Below are 11,552 nucleotides of genomic sequence, written 5' to 3' on the forward strand. Positions count from 1 at the left end.
CCATTGTGAGCAATGCTGTGATGATCATTTGTGCAATACCTATTTTTGGGATGGGTATCAGCATTTTTAAAAGCTTCCCTCCAGATCCTAATGTGCAGCCAGGGTTGAAAACCCCTGATCTAGCCACCCCTGACTAATTGCACTTTCTTACCTCAGCAGTACTACCTTACCCCAAGCTCCACATACTGGGAGGTGGTAGACATAGAATTTATGGGAGGGGGCTCTGTACTCAGACTGCCTGCAATTAAATCCCAGCTCCATCACTTACTGGTTGTGGTTGTGTAACCTTGGATAATATTTCCTCCAAGAATGTCTTCCCCATCTTCCCAGTCAAAATTAATCTCTTTGTTCCTTTATGCTCTCATGATGTTTTCTGTTCTGGTTACACCACAGGCCTGGCTTATGAGGAGCTCTTGATTGGTGTTCATGGAACTGAATTAGCATGTTGTACATTGTATTGTCTTTATTTGCATGCATGTTTGTTTCTTACACTAAATAAAAAACTCTTTGAGGACAAAGATTATATATCATTCAAATAATCTTTATATACCCTACAGTGTCCCATAAATAGTAGACACTCAATAGGTCTTTAATTCTATTGAGAAACTAGTTTTTTTAAAATGAATTTTGGAGAAAGAACACCAGCCAATTACTTTGTTTAGCATTATTTTCAAATATTGCCAAGCATAACATCCAATCCAGCTTCCCACCCTGCCCCCCACCCCTGTGCTAGCACTAAGGTTATATTTTCCAGGATCCAGAGCCTCACTTTGTAGTGGGGAACTAATGGAATGATTCCATTGCAAATCCGTCTCACCTTGCCAAGTCTGCCAATGTGGCATATTCACATATGGAGTCTTATGTTATGAAGGGATGTAATGTATACAAGCAATCCAAAGGGAACAGTAAACACAGTTTTCCTGCATACACATTCTTAATCACAAGGATAGCTGTATTCAAATGCCTACAAGGTGACCCTACTTTAAACAATCATCACGCACAACACCCCTTGACAATTCCCTTTGCCCAGAAGAAATTTATGCAATTTGGTCATTTGGCTTACATTGATTGATTCAATTGTGGTTCTGGAGCCATGGGTTATTTTGCTTGTGCTTGGGATTGATTTAGATAAGCGTTATTTGGAATGAGCAGCTTCCAGAAGCACAGAAAGAGAAATAACCACCCCTAGGACCTCTTACACACTTATCCTCGCTACTCCTAATTCCAGACTTAGGCATGACTTAAAATTTGAGAACTGAAAGAAAAAGTCAGTGCAGAAAGGTTGCATGTATTCTATTCAATTTGTTTGTTTATAATGTTTAATGTTTATTGCCCGTCTCCCATCTCCAGAAATTAAGCTCCTCTGGGCCAGAATCCTTTTGTTCACTGATGTATGTCTACCTAGAACTGCGCCTAACACACAGAAGGCTCTCAGTAAATATTTATTGAATGATTGGATTTATCTCAAGTGCTTCATCGTCTATATCTTTCTCCCCATGAGAAAAATGAGAAAAGAGGTGCTCTTGGTGACTGAGAAGGGTGAGGGCTCGGTCCGTAGAATCCGAGTTGAGAGTTCCTGGACAGATCCCCAGCCCTAGGCTCCCGAGAGGTCCCAGACAACCGGCCTCGAAATCCCACCCTCTGGGCGGGCTCTGGGCAGAGCCTGCCGTCCCTGATTGGTCAGCAGACATGATGGGCATGCGAAACAGCGAAGGAGGAACCCGCGCCCTGAGCTTCCGGGCGCGGCGGTTACGCGACTAGGAGAACCGTTGCGGTGGTGGTCGGGGTGTTGTGCCGGACTTAGAGGGTGAGCGTAGGACGGGACCCGGGGCGTGCCCATCAGTTCAATTGGCCCTAAAGTGTTGCTAGAAGGAGATTCTGGCGGCCGCGTGAAAGCCAGGTCCGTGGGAAGAGGAAGGGATGGAGAGGGAGCAGGACTGGTGTGGGGAGGTATTTGGCTAAACAGGTAATTGTCTCAAAAGAGGCCTCTGTGGGCAGTCGCGACCCGAAGCTCACTTGCCCAGGTGTCTTCTTCACACACCGTCGCTTACGCGTGTCCACTAGCGTACTCTGGAGTTCGGGGAGCTTAAGTCAGGGAGAGGTCGCAGTGGTTAAGAAGTGTGGATGTGGCCCTTTCTGCCTCAGAATTGGGGTTGCTGACGTAGGATAATGAGTTCTGTTTACTTTTCTGCTTTTCTGGTTTCTGACAGGTTTGAGCATGAGTATGGCAGAAGGGGACACCCTAATATCGGTGGATTATGAAATTTTTGGGAAGGTGCAAGGGGTGTTTTTCCGCAAGTACACTCAGGTATGTGGCCTGTAGACTTTGGGGACATGCCTAAGTTATTTCCTGACCGATGTGCATTGGGAGACGCTGGCTATTTGGCAGCTGCATGGCAAAGAGGTGGTTTGTAGAGCAATGGGTATGAAAATGCTTTGGGTAAAATACAATGCTGTTAGTTTTGGTCTCTTCTAACAGTAGTACTTGAGTACCTAGACTCATATTAATAAGCTTCTCTCTCTTCCAAAGGGGATTAGAGGGCTGCCCTAGTTCGCCCTGTTATGGTATCATCAAATCAAGTTACAATTCTTGCAGAAAAACTAATGATGATCAAGAAGATGGCGTTTAGATGAACTCGTAACATTTATGTAATTGCTTCCTCTGTAGCTGCTGCATTTTCTTCAGAACTCTTTCTCTTCTTCAACCTCCCTCATCCCCTTTCCCCCAATTAGTACATTTCTACTCATTTTGACTTTGAAAGAAGAACTGCCTTTTCCAGCTGCAGCTTTTCTAATGAAAATACTTAATCCATTCCAGGATAAGTAATGGTAACTCTGAACTTGGAGTCTGGTGTTCCTACTGGAGGACTAGGGAGTGATTGAAGGGATAACAAACTAGTAACAGCCTCTACCTCTGCCTTAATGTCATTAATCTTCCTTCAACACGCACACACACATGCAATCTCAATTTCCCTTTTGTCTTCTCTAGGGGAGTATCTGAGCTAATGTCTGCCACGTGTGTCTCCATCCTCAAAGATAATGAGTTAAGACTGCAGAACTTTCCAAGTGTCACATTCCTGGGACTGTGGTACTTAAAATTCAACCTGAGTCTTTGCAATATGAATGTTAAATGTCACTACCTCTTTTTTTCCAATTTCTTACAAATTGTTTCCTCCTGTTTCACACTCATATAAGAAGTGGCTGTTGAAGAAAAGAATTGATGAAAATCATAGCAAAAGAGCTATGTTGCAGCTAGTTTTGCTACCAATTATGCAGAGTAAGTTCATGTGATATAGTAAATGGAGGTGACAGCTTCAAAGATTAAAGTTGTTGAGGGAAAAGGACCAGATGGTAATGTAGCCCATCTTTCTCTACTGCTCCCTGGCCCCCAATTTAGAGACAGTACAAAAAAAAAAAAAGCAGAAAAACAAATATTGATTTGGAAAACTCCAAGGAAAATGCTATTTTTTCCCTCTTAACTAGACTTGTAGCTTATTCTTTCTACATATAATCATTAAATATATATGGTCATTTTAACAATTGTTTTGTATTACTACAGTCTGTTTGCATGTTGGTATCACCTGGACTCTTAATGAAATTACGTCACTCCTAGAATGAGTAATGAGAATACTTGAAGGGACTTTTTTGTTTTTAAGTTGAAATATAGTTCAATCCCATAAAATGAATCCCAATTCATCCCATAAAATTCACCTTTTTAAAGTGTAAATTTCAGTGAGTTTTAGTATATTCACAGCGTTGTGCACTAATTCCAGAACATTTCATCACCCCCATAAGAAACTACATACCTATTAGCACTCACCTCTTATCCTTCCAGCCCCTGGCAATCACTAACCTCATTTCTGTTTCTGTGGATTTGTCTATTCTGGACATTTAATGTAAATGGAATCATAAACAGTGTGGCTTTTTGCGTTTGGTTTCTTTCACTTAACATAATGTTTTCAAGGTTTATTCATATTGTAGCATATCAGTACTCCATTCCTTTTTATGGATCAATAACATTCCGTTGTATGGATGTACCACATTTTACTTATCCATTCATCAATTGATAGCTATTTAGGTTGTTTTCACTTTTTGGCTATTTTGAATAATGATGCTGTGAACATTTATGTACTTGTTCTTATGCAAACATTGTTTTCAGTTCCCTTGGGTGTATATACCTAGGAGTAGGTTGCTGGGTCACATGGTAACTCAATGTATAACTTTTTTGAGGAACTGCGAAACTAATTTCCAAAGCAACCGCATCATTTTATATTCCCACTAATGATGTATGAGAATTCCAATTTCTCCAGATCTTTGTCAACAATTGTGTTGGGTGTTTTTTTTTTGACTTTTATTTATTTTAAGTGTGTTTTTCCAGGACCCATCAGCTCCAAGTCAAGTAGTTGTTTCAATCTAGTTGCGGAGGGCGCAGTTCACAGTGGCCCATGTGGGGATCGAACAGGCAACCTTGGTTTTAAGAGCACTGCACTCTAACCAACTGAGCTAACCGGCTGCCCCAACAATTGTTATTGTCTATCTTTTTTATTAGAGCCATCCTAATGTGTGTGAAGTGGTATCATTGTGGTTTTTTGTTTTGTTTTGAGGTATCAATGAATTTAAAAGGATTAATATCAGACAAAGCATGTTCTCTAACCACAGTGGAACTAAACTGTAAATCAGTAACAGAAAGATAACTGGAAAATCCCCAAATAATATGGAAACTATATAATACACTTTTTAAAAAGTGGTAAAGTATGCGTAATGTGGAATTTATCATTTTAACCATTTTTAGTGTACAGTTTAGTGACCGTAAGTACATTCACATATGTTGTGCTACCATCGCCACCATCCATCCACAGAACTGTTTTCATCTTGCAAAACTGAAACTCTGTACCCATTAAATAACTCCTAATTCCCTTCAGCCCCAGGCAGTTACAGTTCAACTTTCTGTCTCTGTGAATTTGACTACGCTAGGTACCTCATATAAGTCGAATAATGCAGTGTTTGTCCTTTTGTGACTGCTTTATTTCATTAGCATAATGTCCTCAAGGATCATACGGGTTGTAGCATGTGTCTGAATTTCCTTTTTTAAGGCTGAATAATATTCCAGTGTATGTATATATACCCTCATTGTGGTTTTTGTTTGCCTTCCCCTCATGACTAATGATGTTGAATATTTTTTCATGTGCTTATTGGCACATGAAAAGAAAAGATATTATATACCTTCTATGGAGAAATTTTCTTAGGAAAAAACACTGTTTACTTGTTTAGACAGATATTCAAAACTGAATGTGAGTCAACAACATTATGCTATTATTTAAAAAATAAGAACAGAATCAAGTACACAAATAAAACCTATTCAAATCTTTTGCCCATTTTTTTTTTTTTTTTAAGATTTCATTGGGGAAGGGGAACAGGACTTTATTGGGGAACAGTGTATACTTTCAGGACTTTTTTTTTTTTTTCCCATGTCAAGTTGTTGTCCTTTCAGTCTTAGTTGTGGAGGGTGCAGCTTAGCTCCAGGTCCAGTGGCCGTTGCTAGTTGCAGGGGGCACAGCCCACCATCCCTTGTGGGACTCGAGGAATCGAACTGGCAACCTTGTGGTTGAGAGCCTGCGCTCCAACCAACTGAGCCATCCAGGAGGCAGCTCAGCTCAAGGTGCTGTGTTCAATCTTAGTTGCAGGGGGCGCTGCCCACCATCCCTTGTGGGACTCGAGGAATTGAACTGGCAACCTTGTGGTTGAGAGCCCACTGGCCCATGTGGGAATCGAACCGGCAGCCATCGGAGTTAGGAGCACAGACCTCCAACCGCTTGAGCCACTGGGCCGGCCCCTGCCCATTTTTTAATTGAGTTGTCTTACTGTTGAATTATAAGAAGTTTTTATATATTCTGGATACTAGTCCCTTATTGCATATATTATTTGCAAAATACTTCTCTTAGTCTGAGAATTTTATTTTTTACTTTTTTGATGAAAACTTTGAAGCCCCCAAATTTTAATATTGATGAAGTCTAACTTATCTATTTTTTCTTTTGTTGCTTGTGATTTTAGTGTTATACCTAAGAAACCTTTGCTTAATCCAAGGTCATGAGGGTTCATGCTTATGTTTTCTTCTAAAAGTTTCTGCTAAGGATTTTATAGTTTAACTTTAGATCTTTGATTTAGTTTAACTTAATTTTTTATGTGGTGTGAAGTAAAGAGTCCAATTTTATGCTTTTAAAGCATGTGGATATCCAGTTGTCCCACCATCATTTGTTAAAAAGACTATTATTTTCCCCATTGAATTGTCATACCACTCTTGTCAAAAATCAATTGACCATAGATGTAAAGGTTTATTTCTGGACTCCAATTCTATTCCATTGATCTTTATGTCTATCCTTATGGCAGTACCACATTGTCTTGATTACTGTAGCTTTGTAGTAAATTTTGAAATCAGGATATGTGTGTGTGTGTGTGTGTGTGTGTGTGTGTGTGTGTGTGTGTGTTTGGGTTTGGTTTGCTCTTCTTTTTCTAGTTTCCTAAGGTAGAAGTCTAGGTTATTGATTTGAGGGGACTTTCTTTTTATTCATTTATTTATATTATTATTATTGGAAAGGAGGAAGCATAACAGCTCCTCAGCTCTTTTTTTTTTTTTTTTTTTTAAGTTTCAGGTGTACAAAGCAATGCAATAGACATTTACACCCTTCACAAAGTGAAAACGGCACCCCCACCCCAGGAGGGGACTTCTTTTTAGATTGAGACTAGAGTTGGTGATTATATTCCTTAAAATGTTGCCAGAATATGGTTATTAGGGAGAATTATCTTTTTGGAATTTTCTTAGGAAAAAACATTGTTTACTTACTTAGATTTCAAAACTGAACATGAGTCAGCAACATTATGCTATCATTTAAAAAATAAGAACAGAATAGAGTACTCAAATAAAACCTGTCGGAAATTACCGTTCTCAACACCAGTCAAACTTGGGAGTGTTTTGTTGAAAAGACAAGTGTTAGGATAAAGAAATTCAGATAAATCACATTGCAATTTAAAGATCTGACTGTTACCTCATGTTCAAAACTCAGTACAATTATTCTTATAGTTAGATACCATATAAGGTAGCTAAGAACTAGGGTTAGCCAACTATCCCAGGTTAATTTGAAACAAAAGAGCACAATTGTTATACAAAGTCAGTTGGATGTGGCCTCTTCCTCAAAATCCATTCTCTGCATTTTTTTTTATGCCATCTCCACACTTAATGCACGCTGTGGGTATTTCGTATTTTTCTTCATTCCTTAATTTCTTCTGTGTCCCTTAAACTTATTTGATTGCAGTCTCTTTTCATTATGTGTTATGCCTTTGCTTTGAACATATGACTTGATGGATACTTCATTTCCTCATCAAACATGGTTTTGCTATGCATAACATTTTCTTTGGCGAACTCCTACAATTTCCCACATTTACTACGTCACTACTCTGGCATTTGAACATTCAATCATGTTAGCTCCATTTTCTTTTGTAATCCAACCCCTTCTATTTAGATAGATTACTTTAACAATAACTTTTATAACACCCTTACTTGGACATTTTACAAAAACAAAATTACCTCTAAAACACTGGTACCTTTCCAACTTTTCAGTGATTCCACAGTTTAATGACTTAAAGGAAAGAACACTGGAACAGCTAAGAAAGCAACTATAATGATTAGATGGTCTTTATAGGCTTATTCAACTTTAAAGGTGTGATTATTTACACAGGAGAAAGGAAAGTCAAGTGAAAACCTGATAGTTATGTAGTCTCATGAAGCTTTGGTGTTCAGAGGCTGATCACCAGCTGCTTTTTTCTTCTCTAGGAGGATGACAGAAAGTGGACTTTAGATGCAATATAAAGATCATGAGTTAGACAGTATCTACAGTGAGAACAATGGAGTGAGTTGCCCAGGAAATTGTGAAATACTCTCTAATGATCTTTAAAGATAAAATGAACACGTATCCATCTGGATTTGTTTAAGTGTGGTCCTGATTAAAGACAGAGAGAAGGATCAGATAACTTCATGCTTTTTCTATGTAACATACCGAATAGATTCTTGAGTAGGAGAAGGGAAACTAAGGAAAATACAGCCCAGTATCCTAACAACAGTTAGCCTTATGGAATCATTTTGAAAGTATCTGATCTGGTCTGAAGTCTTTAGTACTTAACCAAATTGCCTACATAGTGAAAAATTCTAGTGCCTGGATTTTATAGGGTAGAAAAAGGAAATGGACTCAAGTAGACAACACTTCCTATTAAAATCAGCAGTGGGATTCTTCTTGGTGTTGTTCTGTTTTGACTGTTCTGGACAATATCAAATTAGTTTCAGTGGCTTGATTCTAGGCCAAGGTTCTGGCAACAGATTGTTGTCTCACTTTGTTTTGTTCAATCTCACTGCATTTCTCTCTCGTTTTTGTTTCCCTTAGGCTGAGGGTAAAAAGTTGGGATTGGTAGGCTGGGTCCAGAACACTGACCAGGGCACAGTGAAAGGACAATTGCAAGGTCCCTTCTCCAAAGTGCGTCATATGCAGGAATGGCTTGAGACAAAAGGAAGTCCCAAATCACACATCGACAGAGCAAACTTCAACAATGAGAAAGTCATCTTAAAGTTGGATTACTCAGATTTCCAAATTGTGAAATAATGACCTGAATTTAAATTTTCCAAGATACTCTCAGTGGTTTTGTTTTTTATTGTTAATAGAGATAGAATTATTCTGTTCAATATTAGAATTTGTCAGTAAGTTATTTTAGTATCATATACTTGAATATTACTGTGTGTTGTTATTATATGTATGATAGAAGGATTACAACTGTACACAATGCTAATTAATAAAAACACATTAGAACCTTCTGTGTAGGGCACTTTATTTTTGGTCAACTTAATTTTTGGCAAAATAAGAGGTATTTACTCAGTAAACATCTGTGGGAAGATAATTTTGAGGTAATTTAAAGAGGTCTGAAAGAAAAAGTTAGCAGTTACTTAGAGTCATTTCTTTAAATGGCTTCCCTGAAGTTTTCTTCAGGAAATTGCACACCTAATAAGAACAAATACCACAAGTTCAATTTGTTAGCTGTTCACATGATGTTTTAGACTCATTACTTTTAGTTTTCTGGAGTTTCTGCTGTCATTCGTTTTCTCTGGGTAGGAAATTCATAAAAAGCAATGTTACGGGCTAAATTGTGTCCCCCCGCAAATCTATTTTTTGAAGTCCTAACCCCCAGTACCTCAGAATGTGACTGTTTTTGGAGACAGGGCCTTTAAAGAGGTAATTAAGGTTAAATGAAGTCATTAGGGTGGGTCCTAATCCAATATTCCTCAGCATCCTTCTAAGAGGAAATTTGGACACAGATATGTGCCTGCACAGAGGAAAGAACATGTGAAGACAGGGAGAAGACAGCCATCTACAAGCCAAGGAGAGTCCTCAGAAGAAATCAACCACTTTGACACCTTGATCTCAGAATTCTAACCTCCAGAACTGTGACAAAATAAATTTCTGTGGTTTAAGCCACGCAGTCTGTGGTGGTTTGTTGTGGCAGTGCTAGTAAACTAATACAAACAATAATCAGGATTTTGCTTCATCAGCCCTAGAAATCTCCTGATTGGTTTGGTCATCCATGAAGCAAGTATATATCAGACGCTTCCTGGGTTTGACAAATATGTCACAAATTCCAGTTTTGAAAAATACAAGGTTTCAATGAAAATGAGACAAAGCAAAAACTGGTTAAAACACCCACTTTCACAGTGTTCTTAGAGTTCCACTCTCATTCTGTTAAAAAAGAAGCTGTAGTGGTATTGGGAAGGTACCAAAAAAGGTAATGAAGGGAGCCTTGGTGTCCTCACCTGTAACTTAAGAGTTGAGCTAGTTAAGACTGAGATAGTTCCTCAGGCTTTCCATCTCTTAAACGTTATAATTTGATAAAATGGAAGGCTCCGGATTTGTTCATTCATTGAGTGTGTAACATAAGCCAGGCACTGTTCTTGGCTACAGGGATACCGCAGTAAACAAAATAGACGAAATCCCTACCTTCATATAGCTTACATTCTAGTGAGAGAAGTCAGACAATAAGCAAATAATATGTATATTGAATTAAATGGTAGTACGTGCAAAGAAGAAACGAGAAAGAGGGAAAGAGTAAACAGGAAAAAATAAACATTGCTAGAAACAGTTTTTAACACCATGCTAAATGAGAATAAAGATTGGGAATTCGGGGTAACGATGCGAAAAGACCTTGGGACGCAATGAGTGCGCGTGCCCACTGAGGTGTCACAGACGAAAGGGACTTCTCGGCGAATCTCAAGCGCATGCTCGTGGGCTCGCGCGCGCACGGGCCGCGCGTGCACGAGCCTCGCGAGCCAATGAGCGCGCGGCCGGCGTCCGAGGCGGTTGGTATCGGGAAGCTGGTGAAGCACGATTTGAGGTGACTTGGGGGAAAGCACGCGACGAAAGGATGATTCCGGGAGCTCTTCTAACACCAGATGGGTCGTGGTGACCGCCACGGGCCAGCGTCCCGGACCCAGCTGCGCAAAGGCTCAGGGAGGCCTCGCGGCCTAAGCGCCGGCGCCCACGTCAGGGCCGGCGAGTCGGGGGAGGGGCCGGGGTGGAGCCTGAGCCTGGGGGGGTCCTGCGGCCGCGGCCCCAGCCCGCAGAGCCTTCTTAGTTCAGGACCCCGGCCTAATTGTCCAGTTTGTCCCAGGAGCTGTGGTCCTGAAGGACAGGGACGTAATCAGGAAATCGTTGAGTTGGGTAACAATCCGAATACGTATGGAACGTTTACCTCTCGTTTACTGCTGACTGCGTTGTCTTAGAAATCGACAGGTCTGCAATGATAGCTGATTTTCCCGGGTCTGGAAAACTAGCCCCGCCACCTTGGAGAGGTCGAGCCCATGCTGCTCTTTCTCCTACTGTGACCAAAGGAGGGGACCTTTGATGGCACTGTAATCTTAATTTTGCTTTTTTACCTGCAAGAAAACTTAAACATCAAGTTCTCTCCGCCCCTTGCCACCATGATTATTGCCAAGGGAGTTTGTAGCCGTTGTAAAGAGTATTAATACAAAAGAATGGTAAGAACCTTCTGAAAACATTTTATCAAAGTAAATACACGAACAAGATTTAAAAATCAAATGAGACAGAAAGGCTTATAATGAAAAGAAATTTTCCTCTCTTACCCTTTCTTTCCTTTTCCCATTCTCGTTGCCGCGAGGTAACTACACTTAACCATAATAATAATAGTTGACAAAAATGATCTCTTAATGCCCATGTCTTCTTGATACAACAATTTGATTTTATTTCCTCCCGTGTCTTCATCTTCTTCTTACAGTGTCTTAGCACTTCATTATGAGTTTTTTTCTTAAAGTCGTGGTTATTGTGTAATGTATAAATGTTAAACTAGCTTGGACATTTTTTTGTGAATAATTTCTAGCTAATGTTTCTTAGCAGAATTTAGACATCTGTTTTTGGTGAACTGATTAGAATTTCAAACGCTGTCTTTATGGGTCAACTTCAAGTGTGATTATGATTTCACTTTAGGGCATGTGGGATTTAGAA

The 11,552-nt window shown here is 39.7% G+C and overlaps 1 protein-coding gene across 13 annotated transcripts in view; it reads left to right on the plus strand.

Moving 5' to 3' along the window:
* The window catches only part of LOC117023263 (acylphosphatase-1), a 42,224-nt gene that overhangs the window by 2,278 nt on the left and 28,394 nt on the right, over window positions 1–11,552 (plus strand). For 6 of the 13 annotated variants that reach the window (XR_004423172.1, XM_033107705.1, XM_033107704.1 and 3 more), the window contains exon 2: window positions 2,211–2,308. Coding sequence is in view for 11 of the 13 variants with exons in the window: in XM_033107705.1 (XP_032963596.1) it covers window positions 2,211–2,308 (98 nt within the window). In the remaining 2 variants the exon portion in view is untranslated. The other 7 variants (XM_033107710.1, XM_033107711.1, XM_033107709.1 and 4 more) reach the window with 7 other exon arrangements.

Source organism: Rhinolophus ferrumequinum, chromosome 6, assembly GCF_004115265.2.
Source record: "Rhinolophus ferrumequinum isolate MPI-CBG mRhiFer1 chromosome 6, mRhiFer1_v1.p, whole genome shotgun sequence".
Lineage (NCBI taxonomy): Eukaryota > Metazoa > Chordata > Mammalia > Chiroptera > Rhinolophidae > Rhinolophus > Rhinolophus ferrumequinum.